Source organism: Haliaeetus leucocephalus, unplaced genomic scaffold, assembly GCF_000737465.1.
Source record: "Haliaeetus leucocephalus isolate CR32 unplaced genomic scaffold, Haliaeetus_leucocephalus-4.0 Scaffold2, whole genome shotgun sequence".
NCBI classification, from domain to species: Eukaryota; Metazoa; Chordata; class Aves; order Accipitriformes; family Accipitridae; genus Haliaeetus; species Haliaeetus leucocephalus.
The window spans coordinates 2,834,907-2,861,635 of NW_010972438.1; the positions used below are offsets into that span (position 1 = coordinate 2,834,907).

General features: G+C 43.3%; 1 protein-coding gene across 2 annotated transcripts in view; it reads right to left on the reverse strand.

Annotated features, from left to right (window-relative positions):
• Positions 1-422: 422 nt before the first annotated feature.
• Positions 423-26,729, reverse strand: part of LOC104833653 (contactin-4) — a 130,095-nt gene continuing 103,788 nt past the window's right edge. For both annotated transcript variants that reach the window (XM_010570482.1, XM_010570491.1), the window contains 11 exons: positions 14,890-15,065; positions 12,279-12,396; positions 9,616-9,774; positions 8,716-8,865; positions 7,546-7,616; positions 5,476-5,710; positions 4,825-4,940; positions 4,179-4,365; positions 3,571-3,683; positions 1,838-2,006; positions 423-639 (listed from right to left, as the gene is read on the reverse strand). In XM_010570482.1, the coding sequence (XP_010568784.1) occupies positions 539-639; positions 1,838-2,006; positions 3,571-3,683; positions 4,179-4,365; positions 4,825-4,940; positions 5,476-5,710; positions 7,546-7,616; positions 8,716-8,865; positions 9,616-9,774; positions 12,279-12,396; positions 14,890-15,065 (1,595 nt within the window). In that variant the 3' untranslated portion in view covers positions 423-538. The remainder of the gene's footprint in view (positions 640-1,837; positions 2,007-3,570; positions 3,684-4,178; positions 4,366-4,824; positions 4,941-5,475; positions 5,711-7,545; positions 7,617-8,715; positions 8,866-9,615; positions 9,775-12,278; positions 12,397-14,889; positions 15,066-26,729) is intronic.

Sequence of the window (26,729 nt, forward strand, 5' to 3'; positions counted from 1 at the left end):
AGCACTTGATTTAACACAAGAATCATTGTAACTGCCATTTATGAACCGGATCTGGAACAGTTCTGCCTTCCGTAGCCTTGTAAAACTGTACAGTAAAGTTGCAGCCAATTTACTAAGAACAACTTTGAACTCTCCATCATAAAGGAAAAAATTCCAAACAATATTTTTATGATAATGTCGTCCATAGCATTTTATAGCAGAGGAAAAATTAATATCTACATCATATGTTAACTTTAAAAAATTCTATAAAACACTAAATATATAATAAAAAATATGCATATAAGGACATATGTAAACTGCTTTGGTAACATCATATTACAGATGTTTTCAGTGCATTGCAGAGTTTCCAAGGAAACTTCAGACAAAGCTATATTTGCTTTGAGGAAGTACTGTATAATGCCATTCCTAAAGAAGCATAAACATTTTTCCAGTAGTAAGATGTACTCAAACCACAATATTACTTAGTACTGGGTGTCTTCAAAACAACTAGCTAAATGTTGCTTATATTATAAACAAGAAGTCCTTTATGTAATTTTTGTCATAAACTGGACCGAGCTGTGAGCGATATCATTATTGTGCTGATGGCTGAGAGTGTACAGGCGTTGGAGGTCGAAGAGCCAGATCCTCTTGCGTACGCATCTGAGAAAAGGAGAGAGGGGGAGAAAATAAGCGAACGGTGAGGAGGGCAGCCTTCGTTAACCCAGACCTCTCCCCGCCCCGATTTTAATTCTCTTTCCTCCCATGAAGCACGGTGGTGGCAGAAGGCGATGTGGCTCCTGAGAAGGTCCCCTCCTCCTGCTTCAATAACCTCCTGTTTACTGGGTTTCACCTCTCTAACTGGATTTTTAGTTTAACTTGAAATCCTGCCGCTGTTGCGTTGAGGCTACTTTCACAATTCTATTACTTCCTGGCCCGTTTACTTATTTTTTTTTTTACATTTGTACTATAGTCAAGCTGTGACTTGTGGCACCAGCCTGGCATGATCCACACCCTGGCGGAGCTGCGTACCCGCTCTGCGGCCCGCTGCGTTCAGCCCGATCAGAACCGGCATGTGTTCCTGCTCTCCTTCGCTCTCCTGTGTCTGCTGATTAAATTCCTCTGTATGGTTTATATAGCCACAGTGTACAACCATGGTGGAGATAATCCTGATCTCACCCAGGGTTTTTTACATTGCTGTAATTTTAATGCCATATTCCTGCATCGCAGAGGCTCCTGATTTAATGCAGCTTATAAACTGGGGCATTATTAATGGAAGATGGGACATGGAGATTTTGCAAAAGCAATGTTGTGTAATAAAATACTCTCTTTTCTGCTTGTTCTTCTACACAACCTCATTTCCCTAAATAAATATTTATGCATCCAACACACAATGGAATATGGCTATACAGTAGCCTTATAAATTTAAAAGCCTCTGAACACTGCATTTGGTATTTTGTTACAGTGAATTGCAGTGGAACAATATATTCAACATATATATGAGTATGGAAGTAAGAGAGTGGGAAGTGTCTAGAAATCTTAAATACAAATATAACTACTTATGATGGCGTTTCTTATGGTTTAATCTTGACTCATGATGAAATCAGATACGTGGGCTGGAATGACTCCTGGTCCCAGGTAAGTCTGGGTTTCAGCTCCCCGCCTGGGAGACGGCCAGACCTACAGCCCACCCCTGCTCAGCTTCAAGGCTCTGGTTCATCCCCGTTTGTAGAAGCCAACGGCAACTGGGGTGAAGCAGGTCTGTCCCACCAGCGGGTGCGGAGAGGGGCTGGGGACGCTGGCTCCCCGCAGCTCGGCAGCCGGAGGAGCAGGCACGGACCCCAGTTCCTCCCGTCCTTACTTGATATCTTTGGAATTCGGATTTGTTCGCTGCTGCTGCCATCGCCCCCGTCGCTGAATGGCTTTATCTCTATGATGTAGTCCTCGTCGAACGGGAGGGAGAGCTCCACAGAGGTTTTATTCGTTTCTATTACGGACGTGCTGCTCTGCCTGTTCCACCTGTACAAAACCTGCAGCAAAGGGGAGAGAGAAGAGGAGGCAGAAACGGCAGAGACGCCCATTGCCCTAAGGGCATCCAGATCTGCTGCTGCTCTTTTCCTGCCTCTGATGCTCAGACACGCGGTCTGGTCACGGAGGGGCCATTCAAACCCCCCCCAGGGGTTTGTGCTGGGGACCCACACCAGCACCGCGGTGACAGAGCCCAGGCGGGGAGTTGACACTGGGAGGGGGGTGATGACAATGGGCAGCACCACATGAGGCCTCGGTACCTGGCAGAGCCCCTCAGTGAAATCTTTAGCTTGATCAAGCTAAAATAAGTCCCGAGGCTTAGGTAGAGAGGTCAAAATTTCTTACTATGTTTCTTCAGGAAACTGAGTTGGGGTATTTGATGCAGTGCCACGAACAGCTTCCCAGAATAACTGGCTTTTTCAAATTACTTTCTAAGATCTGGGAATTCTACTGATTTATATACGATTTCCAGGAGAAAAAAAAAAAAAGATGGGCAACGTTTTGCTGCACTTCAGGAAAGAAATCTGGCTGTGTTATCCTAACAGTAAGTTAAAAGAGAACTTTTTAGAAACCTACTAGATGGAGTTTGATTTTTCAGGGGGACGAGTCTCTCTCACCCCCTTTCAACTGACTTCTTAATTTGCATTTCAAACCTAAAACAAGTAGTGAAAACTTGGTCCAAACTGCTGAGGTTCATCTGAGGTTTTGACTAAAAACCCCGAGGAATTACTTATTTTTGATAATCCGATACAGTGCACCAAAGATACTTAAAAGTTAGTGCAGAGATTCAGGAGAGCTGGCACAGGCTTATAAAGCTGACGCTGCTGGCATTCCAGATTGTGAACAGAATACAAAGCATGTCCAGGTTCTTCATCGTTTCAAGCTTTGGTGGGAAACGTTTGCACAACTCAACCCTCAAGGCAACGGCTGGCAATTGCACACTGATGTCTTCTTTGGGCCAAATTAAACCCTTGTGTAAGGTGATAGAGCTGAATTCTTCCCAAGATTTCTCTCTAGTTAAATTATACCCTATTAAAACTGCTACTAATGAGGATTCTCTTTCTTTTCATTTTGGCTTTGCTTTCTGAAGAAAATGGGAGCTATTAAAAAAGCATTTTATTTATCTGCAATTAAGGAGTCAGCTACAGCCTTTGGAAGGTTTCCACCAAAGGCAGGAGAGCAGTCCTGCAGGTGGGAGCTTCAGAGGGAAGGGGCAGGTGAAGGTCCATGGGCCGAGACCCGCACGGTTGCCTGCAGGGGTAAGCATCACTGGGGCGAGGGTGAGTAGCCAGCAGAACGTGCTCACCCTACACAGGTATGGCCTGTTTCTGGAGGAATGCTCCAGTTTTAACCGGGAAAACCATGCAAGTACCATGTAAAACACCTCGTCTGGTCTTACTGTAAACCCCAACTTGACAGTGGATTCATGGAAATATTCCCTATAGCCCAACACCAGAACCCAGCGACAGCTGAAGCGTCGTGAGGGTTCACTGCAGGACCAGGGGGTGGTGAGGGAGGTGGTGCAGGGCAGTGTTGTCCAGCTGCCTGTGCTGACAAAATACTCACTTTGTAGCCTCTCACTTCTGACTCGTTGTCCAGCGCTTTCACCTGGTCCCAGTTCAGTATGATCTTGGAGTCGGATGAATTCCATATGATGTTCCCAGGGGGCTGACTTGGTGCTATACCAAAATATACACAGCATTGTGTTACTTAGGAGCACCGTTTCCCAGCTGGATCCCTCCCAGTACCAGCGAGGCTTCTACCACCATAACTGAGCGTGCCCAGAGCCCTATTACTCTGGAAAGCTAATGAGCTGTTCCACTGATCTGTGTCCTCAAGGTCACAGGAGGTGTGACACAACACAGTGCTCTAAATGAAAAAAGGATTCAGTCAGTTGCTCAACATGCCTGAGACCAGAAGAAAAAAGCCCTCTTGAACAATGAGATAAATATTTAATTTTCCTGCACAGCTGTGATTTCAGTTTTGCATGCTCTGCTTACTTAACATGGGGAAGAGCCTCACAAAAAAGAAAAAAAAAAAGCTGGTAAGTCTTCTGCACAGAAACCTGGCAAAGAAAGTCTGACAGCTCCTTCAGACTCGAGAAAGCTTGAAAACGAGAGAGGGGAGCGCTGGCAAAAACCCTCCCAGGCAAGAGCCTCCTCACAAACACTCACGTGGCTTTTTGGTTGTGACATTGACCGCGGCACTGGAGGGGCCGGTCCCAGCCGTGTTGTACGCCCTGACTGCCAAGTGATACAGCGCGTTGCCTCTCAGGTTGCTGACTTTTGTAGACGTTTGATTGCCAACTGTTCGAATCCTTTTTGCGTTTTCTTCCTTTTCATCGTGTCTCCAACATCTGACCTGAGAAGCAGAGCAGGTACATGTCTACCTCCAGCTACGGGCTGGCAGCACCCGGTCACTTCCAGCGCTAACTCTGGCACTTCTGCCCAAAGTGCAAGTGCCACAGGGACAGATCCTGCACCCTGTTACAATCCCTTCTTGTTCCTTGCTAGAAGCCAGCCTGGCTGCAGCGCTCCCTCCGCAGGACCTCAGATGCTGCTTGGCCATGGAAGCGCATGCACGCAGGTTTCCCCCAGCAAGCTCTGCTATTTTCAGCCAGATCACACACAGAAAAATGTGTAATTCTTTACAGTGTGAGAGAAATCTCTGCGTACTGAAGAGACGAAAGGAAGCAAATACGCTGCGGGAACCCACCCGCCCCATGGCAGGCAGGAGCAGCACCGCAATGACTGCCCTGACGTTATCTCCGCGTCTCCTCAAGGCTTAGTACTGAAAGGATGCTGCGTTGTGTTTCCATACCTCATATCCCTGTATTCTTCCTTTGTGCTGGTTCTCCCAAGGGGGAGCCCAAGAAACTTCAACGTCTGAAGCAGAAAGACTTCTGGCCAAAACAGTGGTTGGGGCTCTCGTCGGCTCTGGGTAGAGGAGTTAAAAATAAAATTAAGAGTTTTCAATTTTATATTCAATTAGTCCCAGCCTTCAAGGGATTTATTTTCTTCATTGCACGAGAAAAGAAGCATGCGACCAAAACAAACTTTCACATTTCAAAATGATGGCCTGTCCGCCTGTGCCAGAAGGCACCGCTCCTCTACCTAAGAAATAATAAAATGTCATTACTAAACTCAACCCAGGATACCATGTACTGTAATTAGGACAAGAGGGAACATTTTCTAATCAGTGGACATTAATTCATATTAAATCTCAGCGGAATTCTTTCCAGATTATATATTACTTTCCCATTAATATCAAAAGATTTCATTACGATTAATGTTATTTTAATGACTATCAAAAGAATTAATCATGGCTCGCCATTTATTAAAAATCAGAGCAAGGATTAGGTATCAAAGGATATGTCAAGGTGGATACTAAACGCTTTCAGACCCGGTCAACCCCCGCCGCGTCCAGTGGCTGGGAGGAGGGAGAGGCGGTGGGGTGGGCTCCTGGTTCTACCTTCCTCTGCCGAGTAGACGACCGTCACGGGGCTGAAGGACCCTTCCCCCTTGTTGTTGTACACCCCGACTTTAACTTCGTAGGGAGAGAAGGGCGGCAAGGTCTCGTTGCGGAAGACGTATCTGGCGGCGTCCGGGGAGGCCACGACGGTCTGCATCCAGCTGACGGTGCCAAAGGGGCGGAAAGCCACCACGTACCCAAAGCCGCCTCCGTTCTGCAGCTCCTCGGGCACTGTCTGTGGGCAGGCAGAACGTGAGAAACAGAACTTTCAGCAACAGCATGCATTTACCTCCCCGTCTGCGTGCTGGCCGTTGCCTCTTGGTCCTTCTGAAGCTACTGCCCTAAAGAGAGCGTTAGAGATGGGAGGCGGCTGGAGTCCTGCTTCGTGTCTAACCTGAATTCATCCCATCCCATCCCTGGTACAGCCTTGCTGCTCCGCGAGCTCCCTGTAGTCAGGGGGGAGCAGCACCTCCAGAAGACGCTTCGCCTAAGACTGAATTCACCTTTGTAGGTGCCCACCTTCCTTCACTGTCTAGATGGAACCTCCAGTAACTGTGAGTAATTTTCGGTGCTGCAATGACAAAGAGTCTGAGATGTTGGGGTGAACCAAGGACACGGTTCCTGCTTTCCCAATACACGTGCAGCTGCTCTCACGTCTTTGGAATCGCACGTGAAGCCCTGAAGAACGTATCTGGGCAATGTCCCAGCCAGTGCGGGGCTGGTGGTCCCTCGCTGGCCTGTTGCCACACGGTGACCCAGACCAGGTCAGCCCACTATCCGCAACCTGTATGGCGTGACCTGTTAGAGACCGCGACGGCAGGGAGCGACTAGTCACAAACGTGATGGAAAAGGGCACGTAAGTGCGAGGTAACAGCTGGAAGAAACAACCTGTCACCTCCAGGTCACTTCTGGACGCACTGACACTTCCTACTCTCAGGCTTGTAGCCCCCTAAAAGCTGCATCAAAACCATAAGCTTCAATATATTAAAATAATCTGCAATTATGGGCCACTCTCCCTCAGATGTCCACGGTGCTTAAGCATGTGCAGGGGTTACCTTTGGTGACTGCTTCTTACTGTGTATTGTAAGGCTCAAAAAATACACCAGACCATTAAAGAAAAGGCCTCTGGACATTTAAAAGAGTAAACTGACTGTTATATCAAAATACAAATTATGTTTTGTGCAAATTACAACTCAAATCAATGGCTGATGTTCTTGCTATGTGTGTTTTTGAAACATATTGCAGTATCTTTAGGAGACAACGGCGTAGCTAATTAGTCCAACGGAGGAGGGAATTTAGCACATTGAGCTGTGTGGTAAGGACAAAAACCCATTTATAGTTTTTTAATAACCTTAAAAATATCTCTGGCGATTCATTCTGCCAGCTTGGTCAGAAATAGTGCTAAGTGGAAGTGTTAGCATGTCTAGTGAAGTTCATTATTAGGAAAAATATGCCAGCTGCATCGCATCATAACATGAAAATATGAGCAGACAAATGACTAAAGTTCTAACCCTGACTGCCTTAAGGAATATTAAACATTTTTCATCTCTGTATCTCCTCTTGCTGCCTTTCATTAGCAGCAATGAAAGCCAGCATGCAACGCGTTGTGCTAACTCTTAACTATTTGCTGCCATATACCCCAGCGCAGGGATGAGGGATGAAGCTTGAGAGTCAGCCACAACAATTCTCAACCAGGTCAGGACATGCCAAGCCTGGCCTCACAGACTTTGTTTTATCCCTCAGGTAGTTTCTGCCCATCCACGTTTTGCTGTACGCGTACAGATGTGCTGAGAGTCAGGGAGAGCCGAGCTCGTGTCGAAGCAGCGACGCGCAGCCTGTTCCCCGTGGTCCCCTGCGCAGCGCTTCTCTGCTGGCTTCCTTGCACAGGGGCCCGGGGTGGGGAAGCCGTTTAGCTCAATTTTAATAGCTGGGCTATTTTTATCACACAATGTGGGCTTTTTTACTGCAAACCGTTTCAAATCTACAGATGCTTCCCCTGGGGTCTGAGGTGAAAGGGTGCATCTAGGTCAGAAACGTATTAATGTTCCTCTCGGTTTGGACTCTGCTTACCTCCCAAGTAATGACCAGCTCAGACTTGCTCCCTCCACCTCCGCTGACGTTAGCTGGGGTCACTTCAGGAACTGCAAAAAAAGATGCATAAGATGGACGTGACAACTTTGAAACCAGAAATGTTGAAATGGAACAGACTGATGCAGCAACAGGACTGTGCTGGCCTTCCCCTGCTGGGTAACAGAAACGCTATTAGGAAATGACTAATTTGCCATGGCAAACAGCACATTAAAAGTATGTCAATAATAGTATATTAAAAGTATGTCAATTAACTTGTGTATTCAGTCACTAATTGTTTAGTTTAAATATTTATTTTTCCTAAAAAAGGGCTTTTATTTATTTTCCTATTTCATATTCTGTTCCATTACAGGCTAAAAGAGAACAGAGGAGCCACCTACCAGGGGTTTCCCATAAACGAGGCACACATCCCTGCAGCCACCACGCTGAGCCTACACCTTGCCATGACCCCTTTCTGCCAGATCAAAAGACAGGGACAGCACCAAGGAGCAGTGAAGTTCTCACCGTTAAGCTGTGCCTGCAGCAGCATGAAGACACAGTGTGGTTCTAGGAGGCAGTGGTGTGTTTGGGAGAGGGTCGCAGAAGACAGACCTTCAGTAAGCCCATGAAATGATCCAACCCCATAGGGCAGCCCAGGGTGGTTTCTTGAAGGCTGATGGCCCACAGGGACGAGGTCCAAATTAATCCCAAGAACCACAGAAGCCCCCAGCATCAAGGTGCTGCCGACTCTCCAGCTGTGAAGCTCGAACTCCTGCTCTCAAGGTGCTGTAGCCTGTGCTCCAGAGTTTCCATCACACTGATCATGGGAAACCAGAGGGACTGCTCTCAGACTTCATCTCTCTCATCAATGGATACTGGGCAGTATTTTCCAAAAAAACCTGCCCAAATACCTTTTTTTTGAAAATCATTGCTTTCTTCAGGAAGAAGGGGTGAAGCCTTCCTATATATCCAGGACTCATGAAGTGAGCAAAAGAGCCCATCAGGAGCTGCACAACTTCTACTGCCCGTTCTGTGCACACTAGTAATGTGCCACGAGGGAGGAGAGCAATGGGCGCAGAAAGCGCTCCTCAGCTTCCTCCCATGCATCACATCTGTTAGCACCGACGAGCATTTATTCAACAAGACTTAACTCAGTTGCCCACCACTACTTACGAGCTTCTTCCGTTCTTCTTTTCTCTGAAGGTCTGCTGGGTTCTCCAATCCCGATCAGGTTGGCAGCCACTACTCGAAATTCATACTCGACCCAAGGGTTCAGACCCACCACTGTTGCTGTGAACGTCCTGCCATCGATGATCTCGGGAACTAGGAGACAGCCACAGTTAGGAATGCAACAAAACCCACTATAAGTATTAAAGACTGCTGAGAAGAGGTCATATCTGATACCCTCAAAAGTGAGGGATTAATGTAAATACAAAGTGAATAATGATTGATAAACCTTTTCTCATTTTTCTAACATTTTGTTAACTGCAAAGAAGTAAAAGAGGCGGCACTAAAACATTTGTGCTTTTAGCACAGAAATTCCTGCTATTAAAGAGTTTCTCCTAAATTGCCACTTTTTGAAAACAAAGTGTCAAGACAACAGGTTTAAAGGGTTTTTATTTTTCTCTTTTTAAAACACAGTCTTCCTTCTATTTAATGGTTACTGGAACAAAATTAACCTCTGACGGAATGAGCAATTACATCATGGGATTTTCCCCTCTATCAGGAAAATAATTCTACTTAAAGATAGGCCAGATGACACAGTCTGTCCCTGAGGGATGTCTTTATAAACCACAATTACTGTTGTATATCTCCAGTGCGGCAACAAAAGATAGGAATTCATTCCGTTTTCTCTTAAACATTCATGAGAAAAATGGATGAGTAATAGCACTGACTGGACCCTAAATCTTTGGGTTGCCAAACTTGGAACTAGTTAATAAGACCAGTGCTCTGCAGTCAATGAAATTACTTTTCTCTTCAGGGCGCAGAGCTGCTCCACTCGGCCCGTGCGCGGGTCCCGATGGATGTGTTTTCCATCGGCAGAGCTCTCGGGGGGTCAGGCGATGGACCTACCTGTGCTCACCGCTTGCCATCCCACCGAGAAGGGGGTTCTTGCTTGTACGACGTACATTGTGATAGGGCTGTGGTTGTCTGCTCCTGGCCTCCAGGACAGCTGAGCGGTGGTGTCGGTGATTTCATCTATTGTCACAGCTTCTGGTGGACCTGGGGGACCTGTTTGAAGAATTACAGGAGAGGGGTGCTTGGAGCTTTGCAGTGGCTCAAGGAAGGAGCACTCTGGTCTTCTTCCCTTACTCAGGACGGAGCCCCAGCTGTGGTTTAGCAGCTCTCGTTACCTAGCTGAGATCGGGAGGCATGGGGGAGAGACACAAACCCAGAGACCACCAGCTTTGCCTGCAGCCCCCAGGTGCCTCCACGTGAGCAGCAGAGCTGTGGCATGCCGACAGAGCAAGGCACTCAAAGCAGCACTCAGGATCGGCTCCGCCATCCCACGTCTGCTGCTTTAGGGCTGGCTGATATACAAGTACGATTTTTGGCTGCAGCGTGGATGCACCCCGAGGCTGGTGAAGAGCGAAGGACCTGCCTGTAATTAGCATCGTGTCCGAGTGGGGACCAACATTTTCTGTTTCACTTCTGGGTCCCTTTGAAGCAGTAAAGCGCTGTAGGACGTACCGATCAGAGAGAGGACCTCTCTCCTGTATCATATGGCCATTACTGTCAGTTGTCGTACCTGAGGTGAAGTCTCTCCCCAAAAGCTCCATCTCAAGCAAACTCTCTCGCTATTCACTCTGTGGACTAAAATTATTCTCATATGATATTGAGAGAGCTGGACCTGTTTAAGTATCTAAAATACCCTGAAACCTTCCAATATCCTGTCGATAAAATGAAAGTTTCAGCAGGTCTAGCCAGATTTAATTTCTCAGAAATTAAAAGTTTAAATTGTTTTGCTGGGGGGAGTAGCCATGCAATGCAGCCTCATGGAGCAGTCAGTCCTTTGCCCACCCCAAGTTACACCAGAGAAATGAAATTTCACTGGATCTGTTACTAATTACTTCTACTGCTTGGCAGAGGCTGAAACAAACTGTCTTCACTTCATGTCTTGGAATAACCATGGTTATTCCCAACATTTCAGAATATACTTCTTTGCAGGGTGCAGGCTACAGTAGGGCAAGAGAAGGAAAAATTATCAGTTACCAATTTACCAAATATTTTTGGGCTGCTGACAGTCACATGCTTCTTCTGTTCTGATGGCATGAGAAAATCCCATCCTGAACAAGTGGGCTGATCTGTGTGTACTGGTGCCAGGGGTTACTTCTGTATGCTCTTGTTTGATATTCCCTGACATAAATAATTGATTTTTATTCTAGTATCTAATCTCTTTATTAGTTTGACATAACTCCAATATTTAAAAACTTCTAAAAAAATATTCTGAAGGCTCTATTTATGCACCAGCTATTCAGCTGCCCCTCCAGTCTCACAGCCCAGGGATATTTCCCAATTTTCATGCAGTTGGTGAGACGGTACAGCACAACTCTCAGCGCAGCCATGGGACCACTGGCCTGAACGGAGACAGCCTCACTGATGTTTTTAGGGAGCGACAAGATCAGTATTTTTACCATCATCAAGAGTAATTTTCTTGTGAGAATTTAATGTTCCTCTTGTTTGTTTACAGAGCCAGCACTAAGGAAATTACCTAACCGAGGTGCCCATCAGCAGGCTGTTTTGAAATGTTTGTGCAAAACGAAAAAAAAATTCATCTGAAATCATGCTGCAGCAAAAACCCAAGAGTCAGCGTAACGGGGAGCCCAGGCAACCTCCCGGGGAGAAGAGCAGCGGCTTTGCTGCCTCCAGGGGCCCAGCTCTTTGTGTGGCACATGGCTAAGAATGTCTGCGTTCACACTCCTATGAGGGAAACGGGGTGAAAAGCGGAACAATATTATGAGGATAAGAGAAACACCCAGCTGGAGACAAGGGCGCATTTCTGAATGAAAGTTCAGGGCTAATCTTGCCCATTGTACTCTGGCACAGCTTTGATAAAGAGGGAATTTCTTACTTCTTTTTCATACTTTCCTCCTTTCACCGAGTTGCCCGAGAACTTAGGTTCCATGGAGAATGCGCAAACTATGATTTTGCTGGGGTCTACAAGAACTGAGGGTAGCAGATACAGAGCAGCACCAGTGTTTGCCTTTCTCAAAGCTAATGAGCAGGAAAATCTGCATCATACTTATTGTAAGGATCCAGACTCGGGTTAACTAGTTGCATCTCTGTTAAAGTCATACTTACAGATCACCTGTGTATGGTAATAAATAGATCTTGAAATATCAGTGAAGTTACTAAATCATGTTTATTCTAGAAATGGAACAATATTGCTGGGCAGAAATGCAGTGAATAAGCTGGATACTGTTTCTGCTGCATAGTTCATCAAATAAATGAGCTCAGTTGGTGCAAGTTTTGCATTCAGGACACGAACAGGTACTAGTGTGTTTATCTGTGCTGTGTGTCTGTTGTACGAGTATGTATATATGAAAGAATCTTTATATGCACTGTTTGAGAATGTACTGTGAACCCCAGTGTGTACTTAGAGCTTATTTCTTAGATTAATTACAAGATGCTAGGATCTCAATGAAAGTCTCCAAGCCCAGGAATTGTCTTACCAGCAGCAGAAGATAGGAAAAAAAAAAAGAAATTTTACAACAACAGTAACAAAATTCAAATACCTCTTACAATCAGGTCTGCAGCAGCCGATAGCTTGTCCACACTTGTTTGCACCATGCAGACGTATTTCCCAGCATGCTTCAGCTGGATGCTTCTGATCATCAAATCACCAGCTGAATCCTGCTGATAAAGTAGGGAAAAGTGGTTACAATTACTTTTTAATGAGCGCTAAACATCATTATCACATGAAGGACACTGTGACTAATGGATTTACTTTACACTGGCTGATGAAAACATTAGTAATGCAAGCCATGGCCTATTAAAATCATGTGAGTCTGCCTTGAAGATAAAAGCAGGAGCGTTTCTAAAATTATGGCTCCTACAAGGGGCAGGGGAGCCTGGTTTGGGTCCGTTAAGCACTTTCCCCGTTAAAACAATGTGACAAAGCTTATGTAGGGCAGGTTCGCTCCGATTCCTCCTTTCTCTCTCCGGATATCCAATCTATAGCCTCTCTGGTATTCAGATGCCCAAGTTGTGTCTACATCTATTTCGTAAGTGAAAACCAGCCCAAATTATGAGACATCTGCAATAGTTTCACGGCTTTGTATTATGGCCAGCATTTTGATTGCCCGGCATTTTTGTGCTAAAGATCATGAGAACAGCACTCTCCGAGGAAGTCTTGCATCACCTAACAGTGGTAATTTGTTTTCCAAATGCCAAGTACATGTCTGATTAACTGTTGAATAGAACTAATTAGGTTTCTGTATGTACAGGAAGCTGAAAACTCTCTCTAAATTTTTCTCCAGACACAAAGCATTCGATACATTAGAAATCTCAGGGTAACCTTGTGGTCGTCGCTTCTGACTGAAGAATATTAATAAAGTTTGTAATTTTAGCTTTGCAGGCCAATCAGGCACAGTCGCCAGGAAGAGCCGTTGCTGCTGATGTGCGCCCTAGGCATCAATCTTTAAGTGCATCTTTTAATGATTCTTTTTAGGGATAACAGCAAGGCTTGTAAATCATATTTCCTTTTCCTTTCAGCATTAAATTTCACTCCTGACAAATGTAAACACAGACTGCCAGTCTGCCTGAAACCCAGTGGAGCATGAGTCTCTGTAAAACCTCCCTTAGAGCAACATGCAAAACCCTTTCCAGCTTTCTACCTCTGCTGAAAATTTGTTGCATTTCTTTCCTTCTTTTTCTTGCTACCTTCACCCAACAGAAGTGGAAAAAAAATTCATTAGGAAGGATGAGAAAACATTTTTAAATCGCAGATAAGTTAGAAATTAAACTCCCCAAGTCCTGCCTAATATGCAACGGGCTAAACTAGATGAAATCTGAACTGCAAAGGAAAACATTATGGTTACAAAGGAAAGCAAACTTTTCACCCATCTTTCAGACATAGCCTGTGAAATTGCTGCTCCTCTTTCAGTAAAAATTATTTGGAAATTACTTTTAGTCAGAAGAATGGCATGAGAACCTGGGGCAGGTCTGACAGACGTGCTACCTTCTCGTGTGAACCCCCTTTCTAATAGATGGTGTCCTGAGGTACCTCCTATGGCACTGACCCTCTCCGATTCCAAAAACTCATGCCACGACACCTTCAGGAAATCTAAAACTACGAGAAAAGCTGAAACAACCTGCACTTTACAACTGAAGAAAGAGCAGAGAAAATCAAGCAGGGAAGGACCATCACAGGCATCCTTACTTTGCTGCAGGCTCTCTGGTCCTAAACCTTCCTGAAGAGGCAGAAAATGGCAAATGACCCAAGCAGATTTTCCCCTCTCCTAACGAACGAAAGTAATTCCTACCTTCACTACCTTTTCTTCCCTGTACCTGCCACTTGACCATGGCCTTGAGCGACAGCGGTGCCCAGGGCTGTATTTAATGGGCAGTTTAACCATCTTTTCACACCTGACTCTTCTCCTAGCTATCGGATTTCCATAAACATGATCTTTTCAACCTCCAACCAAACAATTCTCTGGACATTGCAAAAGTTTGCATTGTCAGTGGGTACTGACTGGCTTTCCCATAAACAACCAACCAACCCACTCAAAGAGACCAATGTGACATTGCCAGGAAATGTGCACAGATAACATGGAAAAGAAATGTCATCTCTGATGGTCGGTGATGTTTGTAATACTATGCAGGTTATTTTGTGTAGAGCAAAAATACTAATTCTAAGCATGTGGTCACAAGGGGAGGACACAGAGACAGATGAACATGCCAACAAACACCGCCTGAACAAGTTTGAGGATATCCTCTGACTTCCCGCTATTTTCTGTATAAATACAAAGTTCTACAATTGGCTACATTTACATTTCTTTCACTGTTACAGCCAGAGAAAAACTATTACGGCCTTCTTCCTTGAATGAGAAGGCAGTTTTTTTGCAATGAGAAAACATATTATAGGTCTTCTGACATGCATCCCACTGCAATGTGAACACATCGTTCATGCAAGCAGATTTAAGTCACATCGTTAAGAAATCATAACAATTCTACACCATCTATAATGAAGTAGTATACTGGCAATGTTCATCTTCCCAGTCTGTAAGACACAAGATAACATCTCCTACTATTAACTTAGTCAAGTCCATTCCTTCTGTTAGTAGCCTTTTTCTATGTTACCTACTTTTATTACTGTCAGGAGATTGCTTTAGTATTAATACTTACCCCTCCAACTCTTTCAAAGTGATCCCCATCTTTTTCAAAGTCTATCAGGTGTCCATTAAACGACCAGGTAAACATGATATCTAGTGAGTGATCGTGAGATACCTGACAAGGCAAGACAATGCTTTCTCCAACAGTGACATCCATGCTGAAAGGTGACACCATAACCCGGGTTGGATCTACAAACAACAAGGAAAACAGAGCGGGGGGAAAAAAACATTAATCCTGTCCTCCTGAGAAATGGAGAGACATGTAGAGCTGAAAAAGATCCAAAGCAGTCTAGCACAACTGCAGCATTGCCACCAGAACTTGAAGAATTTGCAGTGATCGCTTAGGAAGATCCTTAATGCAACAAGTGAACTATCACATCTTTGATTTTATCCTCTGATCCCTTTCTCCTTTTGTTGAAACACTGTTAATAAATCCTCCAGAATCCTCTTCTAGCCACCGTCCAGATGAACAAGGAGAAAAGAAAAGGCTGAAAAAGAGTGCAGCAGATCTGAAAGGCTTAGGTAAAATTTTTGAAAAGCTTGGGAGATCAGAAATTATTTTATTTGAATCTTCTTACTTCAAAGATTTGTTTCACAGTCATACATTGCTCAGAATGGTTATAAGAACCCCTATTTTGTTGTTCCTAAATTAAATGCTGCCTTAAGAAAACTCTCACAATGTGAAATCTCTAAAACTGGAATGAAGAAGAGTATATTAAAAACGTGAGTGATATCTGCTTGGACCTGGAAAGGGAAGATTAGACATTATTGTTGTATGTTATGTTTACTGAAAACTCAGTGCTTGTTTAGAATACTGGTCATGTTCTCTGTCTGATTGTTTTATGTTTTAAATCCAGGTAGTTTTCTTTGCTTGAGGAGGGCCCACACAGAGAATAAATTATGAGTGACACCAACCAAACCTTTCATACCATGGAAACCAAAACTCTGCCCCAATAAGTCAAGTCCTGTAGTAACGTCAGACAGAAGGGTTTTGGGGTAAGACGTGGCTCTGGGTGCAGTATCTCCTCTGCCTGACGTGCGGCTGATTTGGGTCAGTCAGTAGGTCAGACTCACTTTTTAGGACCTCTGTGGTCTTACATGAGATGTCACTGACCTGTTGAATAAGAACTGAGCCAGTATTTTGGGGATGTGAAGCAGAAGAAAGGTGAGAAAGGGCATTGTCCTAAACACGACATTCCTAAAGGAAAGCCCCCAAACCTGCAGGTATCTGTGATGTAGCAAGTTCTGTCTGTTAAATATGGGCAGCAGCACGGAGCAGCTCCACCTTGGGCTTGAGGACTAATCCCTTATTCGCAGCTGGAGTTCACATGGAGCCTTTACCACTGGTTTAATTGTCTATTTTTCACTTTAGTCGTGCAGTACGAGCAAAATGGTGGCACAGAAAGATGAGCCATGACACATTATGCAGACTTCAGCTCCTCATCTGTGCCCGTGAATTCCCTCTGCCTCTAAAGTTAACATTTGTCTTTCATTTCTGTTGACAAAAATGCCGTAATTTTTTTCTACAGGGCCTCAGAGGAAATGAAAAGGAGAAAAAATATTGCTTAACAATGAGACTGAAAGTGTGAAAATCATATACAGATAGATATTTTTGCTTATTCCGAAAGTCTATTCTGCACAGCTGTCATGCTAAAATACTACGAGCATTATTCATTCTCTGGTATATGAAACCAAAATCTTAAGTACTTCTTCCAGCAAGTACTGGCCAACTGCTTAATTCTCTGCTAAAATACTAAGGATACAGCAACAAAGATATGCACTGGGCAGAACTACTCACCGAAATTCAGGGGATACAAAGCTGTTCCTGGGTTTTCAGAGACCTTACCAGAAGTGTACAGGAGGTGGTGAAAAAGATTGCATCGCTGACTATATAGGCTTCAGATCAAGTCCTCAGGGACGTGGCTGTATTATCTTGGACAAATTTAATTCATCTGTATTTTGGTTTCACTTCTAACAAAATAGAGTAACTCTTAGCAGATCCACAATAGGTGCTATGATCCTTAACTAATTAATACAAGCATTTGAAATTTCTCAGGTATAAGCAGCGTTAAGTGCACATTACTAAAATAATGCTTAATTATTGCCTAGACTTATGACATTGTTTTTGTGTAACTAACTGATGTATCAGGATTTTACAGTCGCTTGGGATTGCTACTACTGAAACTCAAGAAGACCCAGAGCATCCCAAGCTTGGGATGCTACAGAAATGCCTGCACCTGCAGTAGGGCTCAGGCACAGAATCACTTACTGAAATTCCTTTCAGCATCAGCAGTTCATCCTCTGCCCTGCTCAAAGCCCGTATGAAATATTTATGAAGGACTTGACTCTGAGATGAAATGGGTGTCTCCCACAAAGCCCTGAGCTCTCCTACATGAGTCCCGCAATGATCCGTGTAAGCTCTAGTCCTTAACAAGTGTCAGCACCGAGGTTTTGCTGTAGGTAACCCTCGCCTCCACAGAACTTTCTGCAAGAGATGAGAAGTCCGCACCATAAATCTGATTCTTCCTGCAGCAATGCATATAAACAGTTTATAAATGTACGAAGAATGAAACATGGGTGTTTACTAAAGACCTGCTTTCCAGAGCAGCTTAGCACAGCTCTTGTGGATGCTGTAGGAACTGCAAGTGCCGGGTGCCTCCAAAAATCAGACCCCCAGGTTTCAATCCAGGCATGTCAAGAAGCATTGCAATCTAATAGCTGAACATACCAGGTTATGGGAACGGCTGGTACAGCTTGGTGACGAACCACGCGCAGGGGGGGCTCTGCGCCAGGCCATGCTCAGCTCAAGCACGAGCCCCCCTGGTGCACTTTACAAATCACCCCAAGGAGAATGCTTACCCATCTCTTCTCAAGGACTGGGAAAGCTGAAAACCAAAAACATCCCTCCCTCCTTTAATAACCCTCGCAGAGCAGCAAATGGAAAATGTTATTCAGAAGCCAATTGAGGGCAGCCGAGTGTAGGCACACCTTGGCGATACACAGCCAAGTGGTAATCAAAATTATTAGATTTGCATTTTCAAAACCTGTAACATCAGGCACTTTTTAAATTACGGCGAGTGCTTTAATGACACCGAAATCATGTTGGTTAGCATCCAAGTCAAAAATTAAAAAAAAGGATTGTTTTTTTCTGAGCTAGCTACTCATTTATTTATTGTCCACTTGCAAGGCAAGAGAGGCAGTCTAGGGAGACAGATACTACAGGAGAGCTGGTCTTAGTGCCCTGTTACTGTCCTGTCCCCTCTACATGCAGGTTATTTTCCTTGGATGTCAAGGACAGTTAATTTAAAAAAATAAATGTGATTTTGGTGATATTTTTGAGCTGATATTCTCCTTTGGAGCACTCTGGTGCGTTTTGAGATCGTTTTAAAAATAAGGCTGAAAGATTCAGTTGCACATAAAGGGTAAGAATTTCTATTAGTACCGTCACCCCTTACAGCTGCCTGCAGGTTTCTGAGCCCTCCACAGAGGGAAGCAGCGCCTGGCACTTCCCAGCTCTCCTTCAGAAAGAACAGACAAAAAGCAAGGAAAATTGGTCCAGGTCAGCTCTGAAAAAGTTCATCTGGCATTACTGAGAAGTTTTTAGAGGAAAAATAAGTGAATGCTGCATGCTAACAGGAACGCTCTCAGGAGATGAAAAAAGCCCTCTGTCATCAGCAGGTAAAATAATCTGGTTTTTCATCCCAAATAGGAAACAGCGAGGGAAGAAAATAACTACACTATGCACGCAAACACATTCAGTAGGTGTCCTGTCCGTACAGCAAACGCAGCGACAGCAGACTTTACACTGCCCTGGGCTTGGCTTTGCTGCAGAGAAAGAGGAGACCTTTTCCTGAAGGGCAGGAGCAAAGCAGGGCTTATGGGCTGTGCTGGGATGGAACCTCTGCAGACTGGTTGGTGCTTTGTCTGTAGGTGTCACTGAAGGCTCAGGGAAGCAGGGAAGCATCCTCCCAGCCTTCCTTTCATGCCAGCATTTTCAGGAACACACTTGGTGTGACAGAAACAGCACTTTCTTTGCTTCACGTGTGGTTTTCCTTGCATGCCAGCCAGGCTGGCGGCTCACGGAGCGGCTCAGCTTGCACCTCGTCGTCAGAGCCGAGATGGTTTGAGCAGCGTGAAAGCTCACGGGATGGTCCTCAGCTGGAGCGGATCCGTACTGCCGCACGGGACAGCTCGGGATGCCACCGCCATCGGCTCCTGCCTCGCTAGCGGGGTGCACTGAGGCTCTCTGAGCTTTTCTTACCTATCTCCTGCGTTGCGTCCCTTAGTATTATTGCTGCAACGTATTGCAGAGAATTCAGTGTAATTCTGACAGGTTTAATGTCTTTGGCTTATATTACAAGAGATTTTAACAAAGTTCTCTTGCTAGCTTTCAGTTTGTTAGAAGAAACGGAGCTCAGCAGCACTTCCCATGCGTACGAAGGCTGTAATTGCGTCGCTTTTGTCCCTCATCCCCCGCTAAAGGGAGCCTGACATCAGCTGTTAGCGCTGCCTGCATTTTGCATCTCATTTCGGGAAGCTGTGATGCATTTCTGAGCTGCAAAGCAGCAGGCTGCAGACATCACTGGTATGGTCTGAATGTAACAATTATCCAATCTGAAAAGAAACCATCCCACCCTGATTTTCTATTGATTGGGTGTCCATTAGGAGGGATTACTTGTTTAGGGTAAACAGCTTTGCGTCGCTGCGTTTGCTCATTGTAGCTCATGCAGTGCGATGTTGTGTCATATTGATCTGGAGGACATGACACAGTGGGACACAACCTACAGTGGCATGACATAAGTGACATAAAACAAATCAGGGACTGACACTCAGAGATAATGCCTTTAAAAAAAAAAAAAGGTCAGTCCAGAGCATGCAAATACTTTCTGAATGATACAGGAGGACCAGGGCAAAGTGAGAAGCGATGTCGTGTATATTGTGCCCATCAGCAAGATTTCAACTGACCGGAGGGTTTTTTTCCACCTAGAGACAGGCAGACCTGTCTGCATTAGATGGCTACTCAGCGTCCCGTTTCCAAATGTGCTCATTTCCAATTTGGCTCAGCTGTGGAGGCTGTGTGCTCTGCTCTGCTGGGAAGGGATTCAGTGATGCTAATAACTGCAGTGCCTTTCATTTAAGGCTATCAAAGTGCTTAGTAAACAATGAGATATGCTTTGCCAGCCCTGGCTGCTGAAGGAATATAGAGTATTTTACTACAATAAAAGATTGAACTGTAGCATGCTCAGGAGATACCGCTCCTGTTGTTGGCCTCAGATCAGTGGAATCGAGCATCTCAGAGAAAAATGAAGAAAAAGGAGATAATGCCAGCATTTCCAATGCTGGTTTCTGAAACCTGCGCACCTAATACCTAAATACTTATTTAGACATCTATCCTGGCATAGAGGAGGAGGTCAAAGGAGAATGAAGAGAAGGCAATACTCAAGTTTTGACACATTTATCCAGGGTAAAAAACTGAAGAAATCAGAACTCCTCTCCAAAACTTAACTGTGCCTTCAGACTCTTCTGCTTACAAGGAAAAATTTCTAAGATCTTGCAAAGGCTTATTCCTCCTTTCTCCTTCCAGCCTTGCCCATTTCACTTTATTCAAGATTTGTTTGCACGTTTTGTAAAAGATCCTCCATTGAAGGTCTGCAGTATAGGTCCCTCGCCCCTTTACTCTTTTGCCTAAATAGGAAAAATCTGTTGTAAATATTCATGGCTTTGGAGGGGAAAGTATTGCAAATGGACACAAATCAGCCAGTGAAAACTGCAACAGCTGCTTACAGACAGAAGAAACATGGTCTGGTTCTTTAAGTGGAAAAAAGAAAAGCAGTGTTTGTTTTTGCTGAGGGATATGTACATTTTCGTCAAGTACGTAAGAAATATTAGTATCCCACCTATTATACTCAGAGGGCATGTCCGAGTTAAACAGCAGCAAGCAGCTCAGACGCGTAATGGCCAGAGCGGCTGCTGCAGAATGCAGAGAGGCGGACATTTATTCCAGGCTGGACAAGAGGAGACCATATAGTCCAAAGCCATTTCAGCATATGAGGCTCTGACTCTCTGCATCGTGTATTGTGATAGGAGCACGCCAGGGCATCTGTTAGCTTTTTAATGAAAGCCAGTGTGGGTGACAAGGTAATTTCAGGTTCAAGCATGAATGCTCAAGTGCAAGAGTTTATGTTCAATTACCAGATGCTTCAAACAAGCAGCTAAGACAAAGGCAAGCGATGCCAAGCACACACGGCTGCATCCAACGCGAGAGAAAACGGACAGAGCGCTGCTTTTCCTCGGGCTGAATTTCCATTCATGTTGCTGATATTCATTATGTGGACCTAGGCAGATAAGCAGTAGTTTCAAGTTTGATTAACCATCTAATTACCTAAGTCTCTTAAACAGCCATTAGTGTTACAATGCTCAAGATCTAGCTACATTTTTTCCTTATTTGCATAAACCATTTCACATACAAGATTTTAAAACAGGTTTTTTCCTGTAGATAAACTATAACTTGAGCATTTGGGACTCACTTTTTCTCTTTTTGGAATACCAGCATGTTGACTGTTTTCATTGTGGTTTTTATCAGAGGCAGTTAATAAATGCATTGCAGACCAATGTCCTCTATTTGCAATGACATTTTACATTATTGTATTGATTTCAAGGCAAATCATGTCTGGAGATAATAAAAATCAATCTTGGAGGTGGAATCATCTGTTTTCTATGAGCAACCGAAGAATCAAAGTCCAATACATGAATACTCAAATGTGCTCTAATGTTTCTTTCTCTTCTACTTGTGAATGAAACATTTATCCAAGACCATAAAGTCAAAAGCATCTGAGACTTGACTAGCTAAACTTCTGGGAGCTCTTAGCGCTCCAGGCACCATCAGACACTATGAGAAATGCTGAAGAGAGGAAAATATGATCCTGAACTAAAGAGATTAATAACTGATGAATAACTGAACACACAGTACGACTTAGCATAGCAAACTACAGCTATCTTAATAAATTCTTTGAGTACTTTGTGGGGTATGGCCAAAATTAAGATTAAAATGGGGAAAGGCTAAGTATTTGCAGTATTTGGCCTGTACAATATCACAGAGGTGAGCTGTGATGAGTCACATATATGCTTTCAGGAAGAAGCACATGGCTCTTATGCCAATATAACTCTTCTTTTCCATATAATCAGCTATTATACATGTGCTCTTGCAAGACAAGTAACTGATTTATATGGCACATTTCTTAACAGAAAATTTTGCAGCACTTACAGTGTCCTCTGGTGTGTACTATGGTAGTTCAGCCTAATAAAATGTAATCTTATTAAAAGCAAAAGGGACACTATCAGTTTAGAAACGGGAATTTAGGCCTGAGAGTAAAGCCACTTCTCCGATTTTAGAAATATATGTGGTTAGTGGTCTAGATCTTTCCATGTATTCAGGCAGCACCGATCTTTGGCAATGAAGGCAGTGATACATGGCCATGTATTTAATGGGGATTAAGGAAAGGAGGGGTGGAACGTTTGACCTTTCCTGGAAGAGTGGAGACTCTGATTCAGCAATACACACGGTTGAGCTGGGCATTTAGGACATGCTAAAATTGCTTTCCTGAAAGAGGATCCTTTTCTTGCAGTTTACTTGGCTTAAATCTTGCCATATCAGAACCACAGCGGTGTGGGGGACATGCAATTATTTTTAGACAGGTGTTTCAGCACATCGCCTGAGCCCCTTTCTCTTAGGAAGCCTGTTTTCTTTTAGTGTCGGCAAGGTTTTTTTAAGAGGAGAGTTTAGATGTTGTTCCTTGTGACTGCACTGCTAAGTAACCTGCCCATCCAGCTGCTGAAGATTCCCTTTCAAGAATGGCAGTTTCCCCTCAGCTTCATTCACAGCTGAACTGCAGTCAAGGTACAATTTATTAACATATTTCTTAAACTGACATTGAAAAAGAGCTTCCCACAGATTGAAAACTGTCTAAACTTGATGTAAGAGTCTCCCTCCCAGGAATTAATGCCTCCCACCTCCCAGACAGGGACCAGGCAGTCAATCAAGGGATTGCATTTCTGCATAGTCAAATATGCATTCTTTGCGTGGCTGAATAATAAATGAAAGCTAATTTAAACCTGAAAACACATTAAAAATGGAATTGCATCAAAGGATACTGGGGAGGGATGTGCCATTATGGCAAATTCAAAGACAAAAATATATGAAAATATATCCACTCCACTGAGAGTACAGTGTTACTTAAATAATAAGAGGGCACAATACTTCATTTTAACCTCCATTTTACCTAGTGCAATGCAATCTTATCAAATCAAGCTCTCTCCATACAATTCTGACAAAGAAAATCATATGTAATGGGGTCTGGAAATGACAATCAAATCTGTCACTCACAGAAATTTGCACTTGCTCTTTATAGCAGCATGCAACAGTGCCTGATTACACTACAAACCCAAACACCCCCTCGCTATCTCTTTGCATTTCAGACTAAAATGAAAGCCACTTCACTTCAGAGGTGCCTTAAATGAAATCGGTATATTTGACAAACGATTGAACCATTTGTGACACACTTTATAGATAACCCAGTGAATTCAAGGTGTCACCTTTTGTGGGCTATTGATTGCAACTAGCTGATATCCGTCTTTTCAAGTATGGAATAATCTACTGTCATTGCAAAAATGATGGCCATCTTACAGAGAAGGTTAATCAGATACAGGAGAAATCATATCTAATCTTTGATAAATTGCAAGTCACTCAAGGATCAATCACTGTTCTCCTTGTAACACAAGCCACAGGTAATTGTGCAAATGTAATGCTGTGCAGTTTGCTGTGCAGCCCATGTACGCAGTGGCCAACAGCATTTTGCCCCTTTGAACAGTTTAGCCTGCTGAGATGGTTGATTTATGGCGCTTTTAAATATGTTTTGATTAGTAATGACCATAAATAAAAAATTTTCAAAAAGAAGCTGTGCAGCAATAATACGATACGCAGGCATTCAAACTGCAAAATTATGAAGTGACTGGCACAATCTTTGCATTTTTATGGTACAGTATATGTTTTAGGTCTCTCCTATCTGAGTTCTACGTCTATTATCTACACCCTCCTCATCAGGACCAAGACGTTAGGAATTAGCTGACATGCAAGACTAAATCCCAAATTAAGAGTCATTAGGAGTGGGTGCCTCTTGAGCTGTCAAACTTACAGAACAGCATGAAAATCACTAGCTGGACTTTCCAGCTTCCCAGTGAATGATCCATAGCTTAATCATCCTTACCGTCATCCAGATTAAGTCTTGCATGTGTCATCAATGTCTTGGGATAAGCTAGTCTTGGTGTACAGGTCATTTACCAAGCAGCCCAAGACACATTCATCCTCCCAAGTACCTGGTGTGAACACAGTGCATCACTATTTGTACTGGTAAGGGGAACTGGACGAGAGCACCTACTGATACTTCAGAAAAACAGGAAAGGTTTTTACTACTACATTAAGAAATTGGGCAAATTTAAGATTATTCTATTTAATTTTCAATGTGTTTTAATTTGGTGAAAATAAACCTTTGCACTAAACTGCTCTATCAATGTATTTACCCAGAGTTAGTAAAACCCACATACATGCTGTAATACAGGTATCTGTATAAATACCATTTTATACAATAATGCAATTTGCAGGAAGACACAATACATCCCGCTTCTCAAAATTAATACAATTATTTCTCAGTTATACACAGTACCTTATTATTATGATCAGACTATATTTGCTTTAGAGCCATACACACACAGACATAGAGGATGTCACAGTATCATTCTGGTACATACCTACCTATAATCTAAAGTAAATTTATTTTCATTATTATATGCATGCGTGGCTGTGTATGTTCACGGATGTCCCTAACTTACTTCAGGCACTATCTTCTTTACGTTGGGATCTTGGCTGTCAGTTGCTGCAGTAAAAAATACAGACCTACAGCTGCCCTTAAGCTGCATTACAAAACCAGCCGAAGATAAGCACCTTCTTTCACTGTCATTTGGTCAATAATCAAGGCCTACTACAGTCACTTTTGTATTTGGTTTTAGGGATTTTTGGCCTTGCTTTTCCTGAGAATTTCAATTTGCTGCAGAATAAGAGCAGCACTGGATCTAAAATTTTACTTTTGTGATATGAGGTTAAAGATCTTGCTGCAATTAAAAAAGGAATTTAGAACATGCAGCAATTTTTTTTCATGATTTGCCAACTTCGCTGCTTGGCCCTTGTAGGACCTGTCTTACGGACAGTGACTGGAGAGACTTTATAAAGGCCAGCACTTAGAAACATAACTTAGGTATCAGAACTAATAGTTATATTTGAAACTACGAGCCCTACGCTGCGAGTACACTGAATACTTCCACTGCTAGCTAGGTTTGGCCAATGTATCCCAAGGGATTACCCTGCACGCATAGGGAAAACTCTTACATCCACAAAAGAACAAGAGAGTGTTGTCGTTGCTAAATCATTTTCATCCATTTCCTCCAACTGTGACTTTCTTGGTTATGGAGGCAAAGAACTGGGACCTACTGAATAAATGCTCATTATTAAATGAAAACAGCACTGAGGACAATTTCAAAGTCAAACTTCTGCCATTTAGCAGTTTTACCACTTCTCAACCCTACTTTTAAAATACACACCCATTCCAGTTCAGCAGGTTCTCTGCTGCTTCCAGATGCCTTAACCCTTTGGTTCGGTGGGTCTGTGCTGTTGAGCTCTAATGAGCAATCACGACTTACTCCCTTACTCTAACTTTCCTCATTTTTAATATACAATTCCTTTTTGCCCTTCATCCCTCCACCTCTTGGCAGATAAAAAAAACCCAACAAACAAACAAACCCCAAAATTCTTGACAGAAAGGAGGCTATCAACATTCACTCATTTTAGTAAATACAAAATGTATTTGCTTATTATAGAGTTTGAATCTCCATTGGAGCACAAAACTCTATATAAAGACCCAAGAACTACGTAGAGAGTTTCCCACTGGAACTCATGGATATCTGTCATTAGGAAAAATGACCACCTCTATTTTCACCATGGAGTGTCCATCTCCTGCTGTTATTACAATGGCTTATCTGCTGGGCAGGTTGCTGTACCCATTCCATGAATGCCTTCAACTGAAGTATTTCTCTAAAGCAGCATCTGCTCCTACTATTTTATAATTAGAATATAATTAGTGGAAGTTCCCACATATAGCTCCCATAGAGAAATGACTCTACCACACAAAAGAAAGATCTAAAATTCCCAAGTTACTTACAATCTACACTAAAAAGAAATCTGGGCATTTCTCTAGTGCCTCAGGAAATGACATCCAGACAACAAGACATAATTAAGAACTTGTTATGCATTGGGCAGGACAAGGCATGACAATCTGCAGGCAGGTACGGCAATCAATTATGCAAATAACTTTAAAACATTTATTTTCAGTTTCAAAAAAAGCTTTTCAGATGTCCTCAAATAAAAAAGCCAAACTTTTTAATAAACTAAACACTTAGAAAAAAATCATTGCTGTCACAGGTAGCATCCAATATTCTTCCACTTGAAATTATTTTAAAACAAAATTGAAGTAACTGATTAAATAAAATGTTATTTCAAATAGAAAATGGATGCCTCTAGTTAATAATTACAATGCTGAATTCTTATTCAAGCTGTACATATAAATAACAGAAAAGTTTAAGTCTATTCAGCACAACTTGTGGAAAGTATAAGTTATCCAAAAGTACCTGTAAGTTTAAGTCAAAAGAAGAAAGCACAAGAGCACTTACACAAATGCAGCTACAAACCTCAGGAATTTACAGGTATCCAAAGAACTGAACCAGGCAACAGAGAGAGGAAAAGCGAGA